General features: G+C 41.4%; 3 protein-coding genes across 8 annotated transcripts in view; 2 read left to right on the top strand and 1 right to left on the bottom strand.

Annotated features, from left to right (window-relative positions):
- Positions 1-18,270, top strand: part of LOC311023892 (protein MTSS 1-like) — a 49,117-nt gene extending 30,847 nt beyond the window's left edge. The window contains exons 5-17 of one of the 6 annotated variants that reach the window (XR_014598251.1): positions 1,005-1,096; positions 1,336-1,410; positions 7,121-7,278; positions 7,505-7,612; positions 7,804-7,901; positions 9,260-9,524; positions 11,089-11,196; positions 11,614-11,856; positions 12,062-12,289; positions 12,956-13,115; positions 13,250-13,507; positions 14,425-17,424; positions 17,459-18,270. Coding sequence is in view for 1 of the 6 variants with exons in the window: in XM_084026000.1 (XP_083882126.1) it covers positions 1,005-1,096; positions 1,336-1,410; positions 7,121-7,278; positions 7,505-7,612; positions 7,804-7,901; positions 9,260-9,524; positions 11,089-11,196; positions 11,614-11,856; positions 12,062-12,289; positions 12,956-13,115; positions 13,250-13,507; positions 14,425-14,969 (2,338 nt within the window). In the remaining 5 variants the exon portion in view is untranslated. Of the gene's footprint in view, positions 1-1,004; positions 1,097-1,335; positions 1,411-7,120; positions 7,279-7,504; positions 7,613-7,803; positions 7,902-9,259; positions 9,525-11,088; positions 11,197-11,613; positions 11,857-12,061; positions 12,290-12,955; positions 13,116-13,249; positions 13,508-14,424 lie in introns of all 6 variants that reach the window. The other 5 variants (XR_014598252.1, XR_014598250.1, XR_014598253.1 and 2 more) reach the window with 5 other exon arrangements.
- LOC311023896 (tumor necrosis factor receptor superfamily member 11B-like) overlaps positions 1-22,804 on the bottom strand; it is a 214,375-nt gene that overhangs the window by 119,649 nt on the left and 71,922 nt on the right. The window lies entirely within an intron of this gene.
- Positions 19,016-22,804, top strand: part of LOC311024676 (transmembrane protein 65-like) — a 29,857-nt gene continuing 26,068 nt past the window's right edge. The window contains exons 1-2 of the mRNA XM_084027196.1: positions 19,016-19,243; positions 19,553-19,885. Of these exons, the coding sequence (XP_083883322.1) occupies positions 19,588-19,885 (298 nt within the window). The 5' untranslated portion in view covers positions 19,016-19,243; positions 19,553-19,587. The remainder of the gene's footprint in view (positions 19,244-19,552; positions 19,886-22,804) is intronic.

The following is a 22,804-nucleotide window of genomic DNA, read 5'->3' on the forward strand; positions in this document are numbered from 1 at the left end:
AAAGATATAAATGTACTTTTGTAGTGTTTCCCGCGTTAGTAACTCACTTCACTTCCACCCTAACCATTTCCCTAACAGTGCAACTCCCAATAAAATGGGCTGCATTCAAATTATCTCACCATATCTTCCATGTCTTGACATTTTGCGCGTGTGTGGGTGAGAATGCCCCATGTAGTGGAATGCTAGTCAAGAGACAATTTGTCTGACAATGCAAGCATCTGTAATGTTTCAGTGTTGTCACTCATACACACTACATGTCACTCTCTCTCTCCTTCTCTCTCTCTCCCTCTCGACAAGGGGCTCTCTTATTTCAGTTGGCATTTCAGTAGAGATTCCACTTGGATCTCCATAGCAGGGGCTGTACACAGGGGGGCTGTGGTCACCACACACACACACACACACTTTGGAGAAATGTCTGCAAGAGGGAGAAGTCTAATTTTAGTTTCATGCAGTTAGCCTGCAGCTGCCTACCTCTGATACTCACAGCCTCTTCAACACACTCACAAATACATCTGAAATACAAGACTGACACAGTTGGATAATGATTGACAGACATGACTGCGCAAGCTTCTTACTTCCTCCTGTGACGCACAGTCAGACATGGGCAGACTTTTTCTTCTCTCAGTCTGTTTTTTTCCCCTTTCTCTTTGCCCGTTAATGATTGACAGACAGGACCATGCAGTGTATGGATAGAAAGTCAAACCAGACCTAATGATTTTTAAGTCTGAGGGTCTGTCTGCAACTTTATAATCAGGTGACAGATATACTGACATACCCTGCAGAGCAGGATATTTTAAATGTTATAGATTGTTCAGTCATATGATTGGTCAGTAAAACTTACACATAATTTATGAAAGTTGTAAAGCCAAGCTGTTAATGTTTTAGATTAATTCCAATTGTGATATGTTTACATTTTAAAAGGTTAGCCTTGAATCCTCTTGAAAGGATTAACGGATGAAGTTGAATTCAGATCTTCGATTAGACGTGTCCTGGTGTTTCCACAGGGCCTTCCTGGAGGGACTGATGAACCCTCTACAAGAACAGATCGAGGAGTGGAAAAGAGGAGTCAACATTTTGGACAAGGACCATGCTAAAGGTAGGATAAACTAATGTTATCACATGAGAATATAACTTAACATACTAATCCAGAAATAAACTTTGACATTAAGATCACTCTTCAACATTTTAAAGCAGTGTAAAGGCCCAGGTTTTACATTCAGCTTGTTTGTTTATTATTCTCTCCCACAGTAAATTGCAAGAGTACGAAACACTTTATTGTACCTTAACTTAACATGTTCACACAGTTTACTTTTTCCCCTTGTCCACCTGAACCAGAGTATAAAAGAGCCCGGCAGGAAATCAAGAGGAAGTCATCAGACACGCTGAAACTTCAAAAGAAAGCAAAGAAAGGTAAAAAAATAAAATAAAAATCATCACGAAATTCAGCACAAAACTTGAGTATTTACTCAAAGGATAAACAGTAATATGCATCTGAACTTTGGTAGTATATTAGTTTAGTTTGATCTATGCTGTACTGGATTAAATACCTTTATTGGCATGAATACAACTTCAGGAATAATAGATCATTCAGATTATTTAAATCATGAAAGAGTTCAGATAAAGAAACTTGTGATGAAAAATGCCGGCTTGTATTTCAAATAAGAAAATGGGAAACTGTCCTTATTGTTTATATGAAGAAGCTTGTACTCACTGATTAGTCTTGTGCAGATCTAGTCAGGCTAAACATCACCTTACATGGTAAACACTCACAGTGAGAGGGCAGGGGCTTTTTCCTTCTACAGTTCTCTTGGCTCATGTTCTACATACGCATTCACCTACCAAGAGACACAAAAAAGGAATTAGATAAATATTCTTACAGTATGTTTAGGGATGTTGATTATTAGAGGTTTGAATAGGTGGGTGTCTCACATCCAAAATGTCTACGGGTGATCAGGAAAAAGTACAAGAAAAGTGTATGAAAGAAGAAAACATCAGCAGTTTGACTTACTCCTACAATGCAGTACATTTAACTTTAAACGGCCTAACAAATATTAATATATTACTAATACTGAAGGCTTGTGTCATCCCCCTACTGCCTGCATGAATTTGATTACCATTCACCTGGTTTTGCATAAATGCATAAAGTATCATCTGATACTGGTTGGGAAACACTTGATAGTGGTATTTCTTTAAAAAGATGTTGGTGCATTGTCTTGGATGCTTTTAACAGGCAACTGCACCTTTAGGTGATGCATTAGTATTAAGTGCTGGCACTCTTTCAGTTGACTTGGATCTTTTTCCTCTCCCTGTCCCCATGTCGTTCTGATACCATCCTTCTCCTTATGCTGCACTGCAGCTGATAATCTGGGTAAGTCTGTTTGTGGAATAGACACATTGTCCAGGTTGTTGCTTAGGCATTTGTATTTGCACTGTGAAGGAGCCACCATAGATATTGAGTGTTATGCAAAGACTACATTTCTGTGGATGCTGCTAAATATTGGCATTTTCTTCCTCAGATATGGCAACTCTCGTCTACATTCAGTTTATGATTTAATGTTGCCACTCTTTATTGGCTAGATAAAATATATAGTCTCTGAAGATGTGGTCCCCTAAAGGTTTTTACTTTACCCCTAGAGGTTTTAAAGTGTTGCCTCTTCTATCTACTCTCATTTGTTTCTTATGGCTCCTCTCATACACTGTCTGTAGTTTTAGGTCAGAGTTGTTTACCACCTGGAGTAGTGACGTGTTCTTGAAAAGGAGATTGAACAAGAAACCAATGTTCGCTCCATAACTGAGGCTTTTGGCTTACCCACTTAAGTGTTTAAATAGAAAAGAGAATTTCTCCAATGAATCTGTATCACAGTAATAGAAAAAACATTCTCTGGTCAGAAGAAGGAAGAGAGGAAAGTAGATGAGGCAGAGGCATTAATAGACTTGAGATCCAGAGGTTTTTACACCTTTGCTCAACAAACCAATAAAAGGAATTGTGGCCACAAAATGCTAATTTGATGAAATTGTTATGCTTGAAATGCTTTTTTGAGTTCCATTCTTTTGACTGCAACCTGTCCACACTGAAGAATTGTAAATGAAAAGTAATTCAGAGCGGATGATTCAGAAATCTTTTTGTTATTTAAATGTAGGTTAGATAGGTATTTTAATATTTTAGGCAGGGAAGAGTTCCTCCCCATAGTTCACCTAACGCAACCAGTTGGACATCAGATTATGGTCAATTGTGGGATACTCAATATTACTTTCCTTGTTTTCTATAAATCCCCCACATGTGAGCAAATACAACTTAACATACTCTCTGACCTCTGTATGACACAAATACACCCAACATTTCAGTCAAGTGTACAAAATACTAGTTGTAGTCATGCTCCTTAAAGGCAGAGCATTCCATTAATGCACACAAATAACAGCCCTACCTGTCTCCTTGTGTTGGCGAGCATATATCTTATGTGTTGATATGTGTCTTGTGAGGGTGTTTTTCTGACCTGAGACCCTAGCCTTGCTAAGTAACAGCCTGTGACTGCAACATAATGTAATGTAATCATTGGTCATGTGAAAGCTGAAGAAACTAAACTCATTTCTGTGTTCATGCACATGAATCTACATGTGTGGAGACTGTGCAGGCCCCCACCTTGCTGGCAAGCTGACTTTAGTCAAAACAACCATAGAATATCAGTCCGATATCTGAGATTCGATTTTAATGTCTTTAACCTAAAACGTTCTCATAAATTGTACAACCCAGCAAAGCTGATAAAAGGAATCATTGTAACTACTTGTCTACTGAACACGTGCTGCACAGTATTTTGAGTACAAGCAATAATTTGTTTGTCTGCATCACTTCAAGAGAGTCCCCTTTGTCTTTCAACCCAACCCATATCAGAACTTCTTCTCCTTGCTGGCCCCGGCTGTTGCATCGTAACCTACAAAACCTAATAATGTGATGAGTCTGAATTGACTGGTAAAGTGCATCAACCGTATGTTATCGTCTAGTCAGACTCAGCCTTAGGGTGTGAATCCAAAAGATTTATGTGTCACAGACACTAATAGTCCTTAATTAAACACTAAGGGCCCTTGTGGAATATGTTTCAGGGTGGATTTGTTTACAATGATGTCAGTGCCCATTGACCTCCGATGACCCTCAGTGTCCGTCTGTGGTTGGAGAGAAAGAGGAAGTAGCAATCAAGGCCGTGCCATTCACATAGTTGCACAAGTACAGATGCACAAGTTATGGCACAGACAATGGGAATGTTTTCAGTTCAGCACTAATAACTCCTCTGCTTACCACAAGTTAACATCTCATGCCAGGATGTGCCTGCTTTGTCTCAGTGTGTTTGTCTATCTGCGTGTGTGTGTGTGTCCCTGCAATTACGTGTTTTAGTTGAAAGTAGTTCATAATATGTTGCCTTTATGTTAAGTTTCCACATGACCTAGTATCACGACTCACGAGCGTATGCATATTTGGAATTGATGACCTTGAGATTAACTTTTAAAGGGATAAACTTGAATGTTACTCAGGGAGCCTCAATGAAATCAGATGATTGTGATGATGTTTAGCACTGCTCAGTATATCCATGGGCACTTACAAAACGGCAACAAAGAAAATATTGGGCTTTCCATCTTTCTCAGACAAAAAGCCTCAACTTACAGTAGCGTCTTTCCAAACCCACTATGGTTTTGTTGAGAATACAGTCTGCCAAGTCTTGATCTAGTGGGAGAAAACCAGAATACAGTATACTCTCTCGCTTTAGATAGGAGATACAACAGCATCACTGGTTTTTGGACATGAAAAGCTACTAATACTTGCCTAAATTGTAAAAGTATAATATGTACCAATTTCCTAAAAAAAAAACGATACAAAAATAATCCCTCTTAATCATCACTTATAACTCACTGGAAGTGTATGGTGTTGTCTGTATCCACAGAGAACCTTCCCTCTGCCTGTATTTTCCTCTTTTTGTAGGGTGGTGCTGGTATCATCTCTCTCTCTCTCTCTCTCTCTCTCTCTCTCTCTCTCTCTCTCTCTCTCTCTCTCTCTCTCTCTCTCTCTCTCTCTCTCTCTCTCTCTCTCTCTCTCTCTCTCTCGTGACTACATAGTATCTTTTACATGTTTTTTCGTCTTAAATGGAGAAAATGTTAACAGGGAACGGATATGTTACTCAACATATATCCCTGAACATTACAGCAGAGGTTACATTCACTCAAAGTATCTCTTGTTGTCATGGCAGGTATAAATAATGTAGTTTTAACTTTCAATCACAGTTGACCAGGTGCTTATAAACTACTGTTAAAACATTATTTGAAATGTCAGCCCTGATTCAAATTTCCTAGGCAAAGAGTTGGAAAAAGATGATGATTTTTTTCCTGGAGGAAAGTGATTAATAATGAGTTTAGTCCTGCAGTGGAGACAAGACTTAATGACTGAGGCCTGTCTCACTCCGCTCAGGCTCAGTTATTCTGCCAGCTCTCCACAAAACCTTGTGCAATGTAATTGTATATTTTTCTACTCAAAAAGTAGCCTTTGGATCTATATGAGACTGAAGATAGAGACTGCACCTACTCCATCATGGTCTCCATAGTGTAATATAATAGGAACCGCCTTAAGTGCACACATAACTCACATTCCTCTCAGCATTACAGTCACCAAACCAGGCTTGATAAATGGATTCCCTCCATATGGAAACTCAGTGGAAGAATGAAAAAAAAAAACAGTCTTGTGTAATTGCCCTTTGAGTACAAACTGTCTTAAATCCACCACAATACATAGTTAAGAGTAATGTGTCATTTTTTACCCGATATCAACATTCACACTGCGTTTGATTGATCCAAACATTTAGTCAGTTCTCAGTAATGTCAGCTGTTGTGTTAGTGGTAATAGTGCTAAATAACAGTAAAGTGAGTGTGGTTTTACAGCAACTCTGTGTGTGCTAGAAGCCCTTATTTTAATTTCTATTGCGGTGTGGTGTGATGGAGAAATAAAGCTGTGGAAACGGAGCTTCCCACATGCATGTATAGACTGCACTGACTTGTCAGAGAGGAAAGCGCACCGCATCGTTTTACATTTGAGGCGAAGATGATTTGCCTGCGTAACTCTATCTGCATTTCTTTACTACTGATTTGCATGTTATGGAGCCGCACGTCAAATGCCAACTAAGGACGCCTGTTTATTATCTTTGCCCAGATGCAAGAGCAGACGGAAAGACCACAGAGTTGTTCACTGTGGGTTTAACCTTGATATATCTGTGTGTGTGTGTGTGTGTGTGTGTGTGTGTGTGTGTGTGCGTGTGCGTGTGCGTGTGCGTGTGTCAAGTAGTTAGATAATGCCTTTGAGGCCCACTGTATGTCATCTTGGGCAGTCGCCAGCCTTCCTGCCTCCTTAGAGAACTCAAGAGGGCTTGCTTTGGCTTCAGGGTATCCTCTCTTATAAATCGCAGACTCACCCACAGAAATACATGCAACCGCACGTGACAGGCAGCACAAATACCCACAATGTTGAACAACATTATCACCTTGGGACTGTAATTGCCCTAAGTCCTTCCTGGATTTACATATGTATATTCAAAGACGCATATAGGCAGCAGAAGGACCAGATGGTCTTAGGATACCTTGCACACTTGTCATTCATGAAAGCACATTCTCTCTTAACCCTTTCTATAAACCGTGCTTGTCAAAGAGTAACGGAGAGATTAAGAAGTTCTCCGTTTTTGGCTATCTCGGCATAAGGCATTGAAGTCCAAGTCGAGGAACGGATTAGCCTAAAGTAGATAACAAGTAACAGGAAACACTCCATGTCAAGAGTGGCTCTTCATGCAGAGGTGAGAGCCAAAAAGCAGTGGGACATTCAAATGCTGACAATAGCAACGTCCGCGATGAAAAGATTAACATGTATGGCAGAAGTAAGAGAAGCATAACTATTCCTTCTAGTCTTTATGTTGTGTAGGAAGGTAAAGGGAGTGTTTGGTCTGTTCACTGGTAAAATGGATCTCAGTACCTTGATTTTTAAACATTGTAAAATAGTAAATGGACCAATTGTGTGTTTCATTGTGAGTTGGCAATAATTTAATATCTGTTTTAATGTTTATATTAATTTTGTGTGTCTGTTTGGTTTCTAAAGGTCGTGGTGATATCCAACCCCAGTTGGACAGTGCCATGCAGGATGTCAGTGATAAATACATTCTGTTGGAAGAGACTGAGAAGCAGGCCCTGAGGAAGGCTCTCATCGAGGATAGACAGAGGTTCTGCTGTTTCGTAGCCATGCTGCGGCCTGTAGTGGTGAGTACGTTGGGGGAGAAAGAGAGAAATCAGAGAAAGTCACCTCACTCCACAGTGTCTTTGCTTTTTGTTTAATCCCTATGACTGGAAAGGTGCATGTTCATGCCCTCTTCTTCATCACACTGCTATTCTTTGTTGTCCATCCTGCTTCCTGAAGAGCACATTTTTCACTGCTGTGTAAACTCTAGAATGAGAGCTCATTCTATCACCCTGCTCTCTCTTTTAGGATGAGGAGATGTCTTTGTTGGGAGAGGTCACCCATCTCCAGGCTATCTCTGATGACCTCAAAGCCCTGACCTCTGACCCGCACAAGCTTCCCCCTGCTAGTGAACAGGTGAGGAAAAATATAAACATGAGACTTGAGCATTTGACTTTCATCCCACTGTCACCATACATACTGTTTCTGTCCTGTATGATTTGGTTTTTTTTCAAGGGATGTTATCTTCCTTGCATTAAATATAGCTGTGGTTAGAGCCATGCCTCTTCACAAGTACGACATATGACTGATATTTTGCTCCCTCTCAGGTGATCTTGGACCTTAAAGGCTCAGACTATGGTTGGTCTTATCAAACGCCGCCCTCATCCCCCAGCACCACCATGTCAAGGAAGTCTAGCATGTGCAGGTATGCTCCTACGGTCAATCACAGGACTCATTTGATCCAGCTCTTTTGATCATCCATTTCTGATAACTGAGGAATGAGGAGATGGAATGGCATACAATGTATTATTTGGTCATGTTAGAGAATATATTATAGCATGACATTTATACACATAGGATCTAGTGATCTAGTGATCTGCAAATGTGTCCTGTAGAGCCTTTTGATGCTTATAGAAATAGCTTATATCACCGTGGTAGGGAACATGGTCATGGAGAAAAACTTGTGTTGCCCAATATTTTTCTGCCACCCAGTGGTCAGTGTAGAGTAGTTCAACAATATTCTTATTCTGATTTTCTCTTAATCTCTGCTTCATCTCCTCTCTTTGTAAGTGATAGTGAGTCAATTAATTCATTACAAAATAAGCATTAATGGTAAGAGAATATTGAAGAATTGACAACAAAGCCTACTTTCTGATTAGTAGCTGTTCAGACCATGTCTTCTACTGCCTGTCCTCCCTGCTTTATGTGCGTCTCCCAATGATTTATTTCCCCTGAACTATTCTGGTCCAAAGAAAGAAATGCTATGATATGCCTGGGTTGTGTATTGCTTTGCATTTGTCAATTTTGGGATTGTGGGTTTTCTGTGATTGAATCAAAACTTGGATTTCACAATTTAAAGGCTTTTCCTTTTAAACTCTCTATAGCGGAGTCGTTTAAGTAGTCCACAACAAGCCATTTTTTCTTGATCCTCAGATGGTTGATTTTTGAATTCACAAATCATCATGAGACTGCCACTTTTATGATTTTAATGCTTTGCGATTTATAATTGTCACTCATTTAAAGTACTTGAAGCTATTATATTGTCTTGTTCTTATGCATTTTATTGTCAAGTTTGTTCATGATTTGGTACATATTGTATGTATTTTTCATAGTCCCGATTTTGCAATATACCATTTTTATATCTGCTTCAGATACACAAATTGTAGCATTGAAGTCTGTAATTAGACAAAGAGGTTATACTGTATTTGCTTTTCATGAGTGCCCTGTGTTAATATTTTCAATGGCATGAAATCCAGTGATTTCCTGCCTTTAATTATTGTCATTATGGTTTCACGCCTCTTATGTTGGTTTGTTTTGATTTTTTTTGTTTGACTGGATTGGCCTAAGTCACTGCCTGCTGCATCTTGGTTTGCTGTGTTAATTGTTTCCCACCCTGTCTCTCCCCAATCCCCTGCCTTCATTCCCTCCCTTTTATTCCTTTTTATCTTTCTTATCAAACCTTCATTCTTCAATCCATGCCTTTGGGTGCACTTGATTCTCTTTATCCCACCTGTCACCTTCCTCTGGTCCTCCCCTTATCCATCACTCCTTCCCCTTTCACAGTAGTCTGAACAGCGTTAACAGTAGTGACTCCAGGGGATCCAGTGGCTCTCACTCTCATTCTCCTTCCTCCTCTTCTTCCTCCTCTTCCTCACACCATCTCTTCCACCACCATCACCCTCGCCATCGGTACCGTAGCTCCACGCTACCCCAGCAGGCCCCCGCCCGGCTCTCTAGTATCTCCTCCCACGACTCAGGCTTCATTTCTTCATCACACGACCAATACACATCGTGCAAATCCTCCTCGCCCATGGCCGCTGAAACAAAGGTAAGAAAAACCCTAAGCTGCCCACACGTAACCATCATTTTGCCTCCAAGTATGTACATATGGTTGAAACAAGACTATAAAAATCACATATGCTGTATTATTTACAAGTCATTCTAGTCAGAGACGGAGAGAAAACCCCAGACCGGCAATCCACACAACTCGTTTCTCACACATCTCCCTAGCCACTATGAGAGGCAGTTAGCTGGCAGCAGTTAGTGTATGTAATCATGGTGAAGTCATTTTACTGCATTATGATGCCATAAATGCTCAGGAAATTAGTCTGCCTCCATTCTAGCCCAGGGCAAAACAGGTCAGCCCCATCCTGCTATTAAAGAGTCGACCGCTGTGACAGACTGTGGTTTGGCTTGAGCAGGCTGTGTGTTGTATTTTCATTAAATGTATCACAGTAAGATGACATATTACAGTGTCAACAGTATATTTTTACAGGCCGTGAGAGTGTGTCTCTATCAGAAGGTCTCATTCTGTCAGATTTATCCAACCATCTGACACAAGGTTTCAGATAATTATCAATGTGATCGTCCAGAGGATTATCTGCTTGGGGTTTGTGGTTTGAGATCAACCATGAGAAGTGGCTGCACTGGCTGACATTTTGTGAGCAAGCCAGCAACCAGAGTTCCCCTGTCCAGAACACATTGGTATATCTAGACTCCAAGTTTTTATGATGTAGTGTAGGTGGTTTGGCAAGTCCATATCTGACCCAATTACAGAATAGACCTAGAAGCAACCCGCTCATGGACTCATTCTTGGTGTAATAACTGTAGTTTGTGTTTAAAAAAGAACAGTCTTGCGGCTAAACGGGGCTTAAATGGGCTTATTCCTTATCCAAGGGTCACTAAGGCCAGGCCATGGTTTCACTTAGTGTGGAATCCCCTATATTTTCATCCATTTTAAATATCCACCTTTATGGAGGGTGATGTTCTCCTATTCCCATTCTACACAGCAGCATGAAAAAAGATTATTTCCCCATAGGCATATATAATTAGTAGAATTTTTCCAAAAAACAAAGCGTTGTTTAGACCTGTACAAAATAAATTCCTGTCAATCACCACTAGAAGTGTGGCAGTGCTCTCTCTATATTGTCTCTATTTCTCTCATTTTGCAAATGTATGTAATGAAATTCCAAGTTTAATGTTGATAAAGTAACCTGGACTACTAGGAATACCATGCGTCACACATGTTGAATTTGTGAGGATACTTCCAACATCCTAAAGAAGCAGAACTCTGCCTGTGCTTCCATTTTTAAATACGTTCCAACACTGCTGATGTCCATGCAAATAATGCTTGTATTACTCCCAGTGCACCTTCTCTACAGCCTCTATAGACAGTTGGCTGTCCTCCTTACTAACTGCTGAGAACTGTGGAAAAGTTGCCTGCGCCCTTTAACAAACTGCTTCTCTCTGCTTCTCTCTTTCTACCTGCTGACATGTCTGTCTTTGCAATTCTTCCCCTCTGTCTGTCATCACCCCCCTTCCCCCTCCCCCTCCCCCTCTCCTCCCTCTGGTCTAATCCAACTGCCTGCTTGCTGCTGCCCTCGCTGTTCCAGGCTTGCACCAGTTCCTCTGAGGTATCAGAGGCTGGGAAGCTCCACAGTGACTGCAGCTGCCCCTCTCCTCTAGCTGCTGCTAGTGCACCTCAGCACTCTACTGACCAGGTGAAACACTCATCCACCATAAACCTCACCCCTGTTTCACATAAACGTCTGTGTTGTATCAGCATTACACGGGCCACAGCTTCCTCATACTTAACTTCAAACTTGGCTATACACTGCATCGACTTAAGTGTATCGCAGACATTTCAAAGAAGCCTCCAAACTCTCCGGCATGTGCATCAGTTTCTCCAGTTTTCATTCAGTTCGGCATTTGTGACCATTTCCTTTGTTCTGTGTGAACATGATCAATATGGATTCTTTATTATTTTTGCGTTCCTTTTTGAATGATTTCTTCTCAGTTATGTGGTCTGTTTTTATTTCCCACTGTGTATCATTTCAGTAATTTATCCCATTGTGTGTTTGCTCTGTTTCGTTGGTTTCTGTTATCGTCCCTCCTCCCACCGATGTGCACACATCCAGTTGTCCAATGGCTTTGACCACTACAGTCCAGCCAGCTCCCCCTACATGCATAGCAATGGGGGAAGTTTGGGCTCAGGGTCAGGCACCGCCTTTCCCTTCTTCCCTCCTTCCACCTCATCATACACCACGTCCTCCTGCCCCACTCGCTCATGGTCACGTCCCGCCTCGGCCTTGCTGCCAGACCAACCTCTCAACTGCACGTTGGGCTCCATGGTGCCTTCATCACGGGTCCCCAGTTGGAAGGTTTGTTCATCACTCGGCTCTCGATGATCAACTTGTTCTCATCCTTTTTTGTTCAACATGCATGCTCATTTTTTCCATGTTGTTGTTCATCAGTTTGCTTCTTTTATACTGCAGCTGAAAATAAGGGACAGAGATTTTGAGGTGCTCATCAAAAGCACATAAAAAACGTGAAGTACAACGATGCCTGACATGTCTTTCTTTCCAGGACTGGGCTAAGCCAGGTCCTTATGACGGGCCCATGGTCAACACACTCAGGAGGAAGAAAGACAAGGAGGTCCCAGCCGTAGTGGACAGTCATGGTAGTGTGAGTCATGATAGCAACCGTTTCTCAGGCCCTGCCTTGACATCCACCTCAGTGCCAGCTCCAGCTGCACTACAAACCTCAGCATCAGTGGAGGAGAAACACAGAACTGTGTTGGCTGCACCGCTCAAGGTCAGATTTAGTCTCTGTCTCATCCAAACCTGCCCTGCCTTCATTTGGCCAATCTGGCTTTAAGCCGGGCATTCATCCTTTTGTTATTTATTGCAAATATTGACTTTTGTGCTATGCTTCTTAATTTTGTTTAGCTTTGTATGTATTATTACCTTCCTCCAATTCTCCCTTTAGACTCTGGAACCAAATAGACTTTTGTAGTGTTAATAAGTCACTGTTCATTACAGCAACCTGTGAGAAGTTTGCTGTAAGCCTGAATACTAGTCTTGGCTCCATTAATCTTTGATCCATCTGATTTACATTTTGCTGGTTTATGTTGTTGGATCTAAAGGATTCCTTATGATTTGACACATTCTGTCTTGTCTTTGTGCTTGAAAACATGAGTACTTGGCAAACATTAAATTTCCTTTTAATTCTGCCAATACAGGACTAAAACTCATTGACATAGGTCATTTGCCTGTGTTGCTTAAGTTCCAGGCATCCTCACATTCAGCTAGCATTTAGACCACATGAATGATCCTCCCACCATTTTATGTTCCCATTTTATGACTTTCATGAGTCGTACCTAATGATTTTAATGACTTTAATGAGTTGTGCCTGGCTGTATCCAGTCAGTGAGACTTTATGGTCTTACCAAATGTTTTTTTCATTTGGTGATTGCTCCAGGCTGCTGATATTGAGGCCCATGAGGAACTGGCTCTGGCTCTGGCCAGAGGTCTTGAGCTGGACACCCAGAGGTCCAGTAGGGACTCCATCCAGTGTTCCAGTGGCTACAGCACACAGACCAACACACCCTGCTGCTCTGAGGACACAATACCATCACAAGGTAACACTCTTGAATCTAGAATCCGATGATCACCACTTTTAAGTACACTGCTCAACTCCTTCTCTTCCTCTAGTCTATACTCTACTATCATAGCATACATCCTCTTTGTTAAGCTGTCTATTTGTTTTTTCCAGTATCAGACTATGACTATTTCTCAATGGCCGGAGATCAGGAGCCTGAGCAGCAGCACTCTGACTTTGACAAGTCCTCCACCATCCCCAGAAACAGTGACATTAGTCAGTCCTACCGACTCATGTTCCAGAGCAAACGGCCGGCCTCCACAGCCGGCCTGCCCAGCACGCAGACGCCTTACCATGGACAGGGGGCCTACTCTGCAGGACCCTATCCCCCCACACCTGTCCACACTGGGGGTTATCCTCCAACCCCTACAGGTAGGTACACACTGCACTGCACACAATTGGATGTAAAAACTTTAGTGCTGTCAATCGATTAAAAAAAATTAACTAATTAATCGCACAATTTGCCGTAATTAATCGCAATTAATCGCTTTCTTTCTTCTTAAGAATAAAGTATGTTATGATGGATATTTAAATGCAAAATGATGGAATTTATGTAAAATCAATACAAAGGAAGTATTTAAATTCAAATACTATTGTTAAATAGCAGAAAGAAACCATCAAGGCCATCAAAATTGACTGTCAGCTTGAAAAAGGCATATTTCTTATATGCACTAACAGAACATTTCAAAAAGGTCCACAATAGAACATGCAAATATGGAAAAAAGAACAAGTAAATATTCTGCTGTGAAGTCAGAATGATAAATCCTTTTCACTCCATAGAACAACAAGTCAGCTTAGTCCTCCTTTACATTCAGCCCGTTACTGAGACAGACCAGTCTGTTTACATTGTCAGAGGACAAAGCAGCACATCTAGTGTTTCTCACGCAGACAAATTACTGGGATAATTAAAAAAATAAAATAAACGATGGCTAACGGCTTTGCGGCACACATCGTCATAGGTCTTACGTCAGCCGCCACGGGAAATACAAAACACAGCTGCGTTAATTTCGTTAAAAAAATTAACGCGTTAAATATTTCATAATTAAAGCAAAGATTAACGCGTTAATGTTGACAGCACTAAAAAACTTACATATTTCCAGTTTTACTTCCTTGATGTATGTGTAAAATATCATGTAGGAATAACTAATAAATGTAAAACTTCATGTTGTTTTTTATTGTTTTCTTATTTCTTATTATGTCCTTGATTACAAAGGCCCTATAATATACTGAAATGCCTTTTATTAATAGTAAAACATTTTCAAATGATCATTTGTGTTTTATCACTGCAGGCTCCTGTTCAAATCAGGGATTTTATTCTGGATCCAGCTCCCATAATGCCTCTGGCTCCTATTCTACAGGCCACGGTCCAGTTATTGTCACCCCTGGGGTTGCCACAATCCGCCGCACCCCCTCTTCGAAACCTTCCAGCCGCCGGTCAGGCTCGGCTGTGGGCACAGGCCCCATCCCTATTCGTACACCTGTCATCCCAGTGAAAATCCCTACGGTGCCCGATATGTCTGGAGCAGTTAATGGGAGCAGAAGTGCAGAGGAGGTGGGAGGAGGAAGAGGAGAAGAGAGACCGGATTTTCCAACATTTGTATCAGGGCAGGATGCTGGCACGCTACCGATGATGTCCTGGAGTGGTCAGGCTACAACCAATCCTCCAACTGTACCCCTGGCCAACCAGCAGCACCTTCACACTGAGATAGGCCAGGAGGGAGGAGGGCAGGAGGCAGGAGAAGAATTAGGAGGTAACATGCTTGTGGCCATCCGCAAGGGGGTCAAGCTCAAGAGGACCCTCACCAACGACCGCTCCGCACCACGCATCGCATGATGGCATGACACAAGAAACGAGAGCTCAGGCCCTCCCCTCGTTGTGTTCGAACATGAGGTCAAAAGCTGTGGAAAAAAAGTTGCTGATAGAAACGCAACGTCCAGAATCAAAAGGCTTCTTGTGCTAGTATGAGAAATTTACCACACCTGTCCTACATGTTGCCTTTCTCATTCTGTAAATTATCAGCTGTGAGAATCCCTCACTGCAGAAGCCATCTGTAATGACTCAGTATAGAAAATATGTTATTGTTCAGGTTCACATTTTCTGATTTGGCTTGTGATGCCTCAGAAATAATGTAAAGCCAGGTTTGTAAAATATTGGTTTGGATCTGAAGTGGAACAAAGGCCTCCTTGTGGTCAATCCTTGTAAGTTCTTAAGAGTAATTATACAAGCCTTTTATGAGTTTAAGGACAAGATCTAAGAAATTAGATCCTCAAATTAAGGTTTTTGGCTTAAGCACTAAAATGTTTTTGCAAATCCGAGCCCACAGCTGTTATGACAGTGTGAAACATGAGTTTGTCTTTTGTTACAGCCAGAGTAGCATTACCACACAGTATGTTTATTTCCTTAAGAGGACAGTGAAGACATATTTCACATACACATGCATTGAATATTCCTCCTGAAGGACAGTGAGTCTGCCTCGTCTCAGTGTAGAAAGACACTGTGTATAATCTGCAACCTCTCAGTGTTTGGGGAGTGCGTTCTACCGTCGTGGGACAAATTAGCATTGTAACTGCCTCGTGACTTGGCAGAAGGAGCCCAATAACCAATGCAAGTACTTCACAGCATTAAGAGAGCAATATTCAGACGCACTCCAAACGCAATGGCTCATGGTGCGCTGTAGACTGCAACATTTCACACCTCCTGAATTGCATTGGCTGCTTACTTGGGGGGACACCGTGATGTCTGTCGGAAGGTGCTGCGTCGTCTTCCACTCACAGTTCAACTACGGAAATACGTGAGACGTCCAGAGGTGTGACCAATACAGAGAGGTCCTCAAGAAGGAAACAAACTGGTTTCGTGTTGCAGCCCGAAGTCAAAGTTGTGCAAGACGACATTGTGACTCAAGCGTCACATGGTTGATGCCGTGCCATTAACAGACACTACAAGCTATGTCCTGTTTTAGTTGTTTTTGTATTGACATGATTTGTAAATCATTTTGCACGTCTCTGTTGCTGAGGAGTGTGTTGCTGCTTCTCGCTCTCTGCATTTCCTCCACGGTGCCACAATCATTAAGTTTCACGCTTCTTGATTCCATACAGTGATCATCCATCCCACATTACCTTTTGTATATGTATATATACATATATATGTGTGTATGTATGTATGTGTATATATATACATATAGCCTTTATATATTAGCCCTTCTTTTTCTATCATTTATTAGCCAAACTGCAACCTTCTGCACATTGATTGCTCATCAAATTACAAATATATGTCCAGGTACAGATGTGCCATGTCAAAACTCAATGTAAATGAAATGTGTGTATACTATTCAACATTTTCTAGAAGTTTGTGAGGGCAAATATTTTTGATGTTTTGAAAGTTATGAGTAGAAAGCTGTAATTGGTATTGCCATACTGCTTTTCCCGTTCTGTCTAGTTGCTGTTATATTTAACTTTTTATTGCCTTTGAAACGCATGTGGCGTGCATGCTCATGTGCTTTTGCATCTGTCAACTCCAATTCTGGTGGTGACACTACCTATAGTTTTTGTTACCCTAAAGATTATGAAATCACACCTAAATCATTGTATAATTTAAGAGTCACGTCACCATAGGTACAATTTTAAATATTCAGTTTTTTCTGGACGATAAGATATGAGATTTCCTCAGACGTTAGCGTTGTAAGACTTTAGGCTGAAGCCAACTAGTATCCCTTAGGCAAAGCCTGTATTTTAATTTCCATTTCAGTTCAAGCACTGTGAGACCATGGCTACTAAGATGTATGACGATGTAAATGTTATTAAGCTTTTACAGGTTAGTCCAAGAACTCTCACAATTTCTATTTATTTTCTTCTTCACTATCTTTAAATCTTTTTTTCTCAACCTATTTTTATACATATATAAGATATCAGAGTAAGTTGTTTCCTCTATTCATGCATGTCGTATCTGATGAATTGTTGTTTCATCAGTGAAATGTTCATACCGTCCCGCTACACTTCATTTAAGTCCTATATTTCACACACATATGCATTTTAATAATTGCATAAATGCTGGCTGGTTTAAATGTGAACAGCAGCGAAGTGTTCCTCTAACATTTAGAAGTCAGAAACATGTATATAAAACATATAAACAAGTTTTGGTTTTAATGTGGGTTCACATTTTTGGACAAATGGTATTTGCATGATGCAGGGCTGAGTCCAGACCAGTTTCAGTTCCGTCAAGACAGTGTATTTTCTTCAGAATATAGTTTTCCAGAATCATCATTTTATCATTTGTAGAAATGAACGTTTCTGTTTAGCGCACATTTTGCAGTGATGACCTGAGAGTGGACCGATAACGGCCCTGATAGGAAGTTTGCTGGAACAGATGATGACAGGCAAACTTTTTAGCTTCCCCTTGGGGTATTTAAAATGTAAATATTTGTACCCCAGTTATTTCAGGTAAAATGATATTGAACAGTTTATTTGGTCGGTATTCTGTCGTATAAGGTTTGACCAAACGGCACACTGCCCACATTGTCTGGCTAAATCTGACCTGCGTTTTCCAAAGACATCTAAGCATGAAAATCCACTTTGTTTCAATATTTTAGACGAGTGTCCTGTGTTTTTATTGTAATTCAAATGTACAATAGAAGAAATGAAAGCGAAAGAAGGGATTATTAATGATTTGAAAAGCAAATATATCATCTCTGTGCACCACAAACCACTTGCGTACAAAATAACCCTGTGCTGTTTAATTTCTACAGAACAAAGATAGTGCTACTGCTTAGATGTTTCTGGAAACCCAGCATTCACTTCTTGATATTGTTGATATTTTTTTTTCTGGCCGTCCACCTGTCTAAAACGTATATTATCAACATATTTAAATTGTTAGCATAAATGTATATTATATCAGAGTTACCAAATGCCAGTATATCCTATGAATAAGACGTTTATAGTTTGCGAGGGTTTGAAAGTACAATCAAACCTGGTTTCTAGTTTAGTTTTTAGCTTATATTCCCTCCAAGGAGAGTTGACCTCTCTGTCTGTCCCTGTACAGTTCAACAGGCTATGATGCAGTTTGTTTCAAGAAGTAAAAGGTTGTTATTTTTTTTGTGTAATGACAGCTTTAGCAATATAATAAAAAAATATAAATTTTGCTTTGGCTCACTGACTTCTTGCATGTACCAATGTGCAACCTCTGTGTATCAAGCATATCAAACAACCACCCCCGAATACTTATGTATTTATTTATTTATCTATTTATTAATCTCGCATTTATTACTGAACTTTTCGCACAATGAGTCGTGTATTCAATGTTTTGCTTCTGACAAAAGCTTTACACTGACCCTGTCTGTAAATTGGGCGGGTGGGAAACATTGTCATGTATACAGTTTCAACAATAACTGAACAGAAGTTATATGGGCTGGTTAACGCCTTCACTACCTTCGATTAGGATGTAAACGGATGATGTGCTTGGTTTTGGCCACCAGGGGGAGCTCTCGTCGCTCCCTCCCCCCATCCTGAGGCGTCTAGTCTCCTACACTCGCACAGAAGGCCCTTTTGAGTAAAACAAACGCCTTTTTCCTCTTTCCTCGTGCACAGGCTTCCTATTTTACGAATAGCTTCCACATGGTGTCATACTTTCCTGGGGTGTGGACCTTAGTCTGGCTGAGTAGCTCAAATATCACTAGTTACCACACATTTCGCCAATTAGAATTAGGAAACATGCAGGATTAATGAATCGTATTTTTTCAGCCGTTCTGTAGTATTACAGGCACACAACTGGCTGTTCCTGTCCTCGTGTATAGGCTGCTGGATGTGCGTGCGTCCTCCCTGTGCCGTCACGCTTACGCACGGAGGAAAGCTGCGCTGCTATTGGAAAATATTCTGGGGCTTGCTGGCCGCCGAAGTGCCCTCCCATCCTCCCCACACCATCCTGTCAGCCAGAGGTTACACCAGCCGGGATCTACGCTCCGCAAATATGTGATTTGTACGAATGCTACAGCCTGCTAGTGAGTTAGCGGACCGGGGTTGCGAGCGGCTGCTGTAGAGAAACAAGAGGCGAGCGGCGGATCAGCTTCGAGGTTCCCTGCGGAGGTTGCTGGACGGGACAGCGGAGCGTCGACTGAGGTGCGTCCGACGAGACAAGTTGATTTTCGGACAGCTGTCGCATCTTTTCCTACTTTTTGTTCTCCCAGAAGGGCGTTTGAAATGGGCCGAGTCACTATGTTGTGAAAATATCTAGTAGTTGTTATCGTGTTGGCCGTTTTTGTCCTTAAATAACCCAAGCTGTCTCCGCGCGGGTGTTATCGCGACATCGTTGCAGCGGTTGTTTAAAATGATTGCAAAAGACGATTTTAATAAGCGGCAAGTCACGTGTTTTGGGGATGAAAGTGGTAGCCTGACCTAAATAGGCCCTGTTATGTTGTTCGCCATCAGGTTCCCGGCGCATTTCTCTACCCTCCATCCCAGCGATGCTGCCCAGCCTGCGGAGAGTCCTACGGCCCGCCCTCTCTCTGAGAGCCGGGACTGGGTTGGCCACAGGCGGACTCGGCAACCACCAAACACCCGTTATAACACGGTTCGCCTCGGAGCCTCCTCTCTCCATGCTGATGCAGCGGTGTAACCTTGGCACACACCCGCTGAAAGAGCCGGTGGAGCCGCTCAACTCTCCACGGGGAGCCAAGGAGTTTATTTATACTCTCCATCCGTCTGAGCGAACCTGTTTGCTGCGAGAACTGCACAGGTTCGAGTCCATAGCCATAGCTCAAGGTAGGTGATGCAGTAAAGCATTCAATGTGTTCATATTAAGTGGCATACAGCATGGCTATACAGTTCAGCCATCCTTTTTAAACAATACAAGTGATAATATACAACATTGGACATAATATCCTATCATAAAATGCGTATTATTGGTGGTATTTGGTTTTTGCATCATATCACTCACTGGATAGTAATGACAAGCAGTTAACTCTGGAGTTAGATATTCATATCAGTGTAATCACTACTGACGTGAGCTACTCTTCCAGTTTACAGCTGTAAAATGAAGTAACCTTTAGTGTGGTTAAGAGCTTTGATTTTAGTCTCCTGGTGGGTAACGGAAAATTTAAAAAATTGCAAGACTGGTAAGGATCAATACAGTGTGCCACCATTATAACTACTATATCTATTCCATGAGCATCTTTCACACATTTTGTCAGTAGGGGGTAGCATACAGTATCACGCTACCTACTAGTAGAGTCGTGATGAATTGTACGGACACTCGGATGTTTCAGTTCAGTATCACATTTTTTTTTTTCAAAAGTAAATCACTAGTTCGGTTACACGGATCGTAAGAATGAAATGATGAGACTAGTGGAGGAACCGATAAAAAGAGACTGCAGATAAAAAGGAAGTGGGTCGATTAATAAATGACAGAAGGGAATAGAGGATAGATGTGAGTGATGATGAAGATGCTCTGCAGAACATGAGGTTCTCTCTGGTGGCGTGCTCTTCTGAGCTCCCGTCACCCTCCATATTTCTCTCTTTACTCAACTCATATTATTCTCTAATGACTTTGCTTTTCATTCCCTGCCAAAGTGCTGGATATTGGATTTGAATGAGCAATGCAACTCTACTGTCGTAGAAAAAAAGAAAAAGAAAATATTCTCAATGCTCTTTTCACTTCTTAAGTGAAAATAATATTAATATATTAACATTAATATTGAAATTGATTAAAATATCTGCTTCGTTGCACTGAGCCCTTGAATTTTGGATGAAACCCTGTTTGTTTCTGCAGGGTTGTGGGGGAGTAAGTGGAGTTTTCAGTGGAGCTTTGTTTATTCTAGTGTCTCATGATGGACAAATGATTCCCAACCCTGCAGGGTAGCTTGAAAAATTCCTGGTATCAGAAGGTTCTAAGTAAGAATAATCCCTAATCTCTCAACAATTTGATTGTTCTTATTTTATGAGTACCACTGCTGGACTCTCCCTGTACTATATAGGCTCCTGTAAACTATAGCGTCAGACTGCTGAATGTTGAACGTACATGCATCGTTGCTGTTAATATGGTGTGTGTGTACTGTTTCTTCTCTGCACACGAGGCTCTACATAACAATTAGCAACGGCGTGCACAAATAACAGCCCAGACTGCCGTTGTTAATAAAAGCATGCCTGACACTGTGGCTTGAAAATTTCCATCTGTTTGTCTGTTTTAAGACCAACAATTTCCATCGTTCTGCTTGGTTTTGTTGTTTTTTTTACCTCGCCAAAAGAGGATTAGGGGAGGAAAAAACATAAAGAAGTGTTTTTTTTCTTTGCGTGTCATAAATCACTCGATACAATCATGCGTGAAAAACATAAATATAACAGGGGGAGGGAAGCATGCTGCTGTCTGTGAAGGTATTGATTCCTTACATGATTGATTGGGTCATAGCAGTCGGTCCCTTCTCTCCATATATGATCAAATAGTGATGCTTCTGCTGGCTGCCAGAACATGTTTGGCTGCAGAAGTAGTTTTGTCAGTGATAATGATGTTAAACGTGATTACAGGGATGGTGGCGATGGCGGTGAAGACGATGGCTGTGAAGCTTGACAGTGTGATCTAGCGGTTACATTACCACACAGATAAACAGTGCTGTTTTATTAACAGGCCACTGCTATTTGGTGTTCTCACCTTTAGCCATATTTATTGCCCAAGAGGATTTGACCCTGTTCAATTCCAATTAAATTGTTTCCCTCATTGCACAGAAGATATTGAGTTTTCTATAAAAAAAAAGAAAAATAAACAGAAAGTTTGTCAATCACCTGACTTGGAATGCCTGGTTCCAACTCTGTATCCACACTCTGGGGAACGGACACAAAATTGAAGCCGACCATCATTACGAGGCATTTCAGTGAGATTGTCCACGATCGGAGCTCCTAATAGCACATCATCTTTCCCCATCAGATGTGGCTGATTGCATCCTGACCACATGCTGCAAGCATTCCCTGCGCAATATCTACACCGAGCAATCCGCGCTAAATCCCTCATGAGCTTGATATTGTTGCGCTTATCAGAGAATATCATGCTTCTTTAAAAAAGCGGACGCGCAGCGTGGCATGAAAATGGAGAGATTATGACCTTTAGAGACATATTTAGAGCTTCCATCCTTCCTGTGAAATTCACCAGAGGGCCTGAGGTGGTTTTCTATCAACAACAACCAAATAGATTGACATTGCTGGGTTGATTTACAACTTGATATTTCCTCAACCAAAGATGAGAGAATAATGTGACTTCTGAGGGGATTCATTTCCTCTGCTCTCAGCTATGGTTCCTGCCTGGCTGGAGCTCGCTAGCATCCTCACCTTCACGCTATAAAAACCCTGGGGATTGTCTTACCTACTGTATGTGCGGGCCCGCCGATGAGCTGAATCAGTGAATGCTGGACCGCTCGACACGCTCTCTCACTGTTTTGCCCGCTGAGAGATTGATTTTTTTAGACAGGCCAGCAGCCATCATCTCTCTAGCCAGAGGGAAAACCCTTATTTCCCTGATGTTTATATGCAGGTTTGCTGAATGGTGAGGAAAAAGTGGATGTGTGTTTGTGCCTGAGACTCGCTGACATATCTCTGTGCTGGCCGGTCATCGGGGTTAATGGGGTCACGTGCAGGAAGAAGGCCATGCTGTTTTTCACCATGTTCACTGAATTAATTCACATTTACTCTGCATTT

This window comes from Eutrigla gurnardus (assembly GCF_963514095.1).
Source record: "Eutrigla gurnardus genome assembly, chromosome: 14".
In the NCBI taxonomy this organism is placed as follows: Eukaryota; Metazoa; Chordata; class Actinopteri; order Perciformes; family Triglidae; genus Eutrigla; species Eutrigla gurnardus.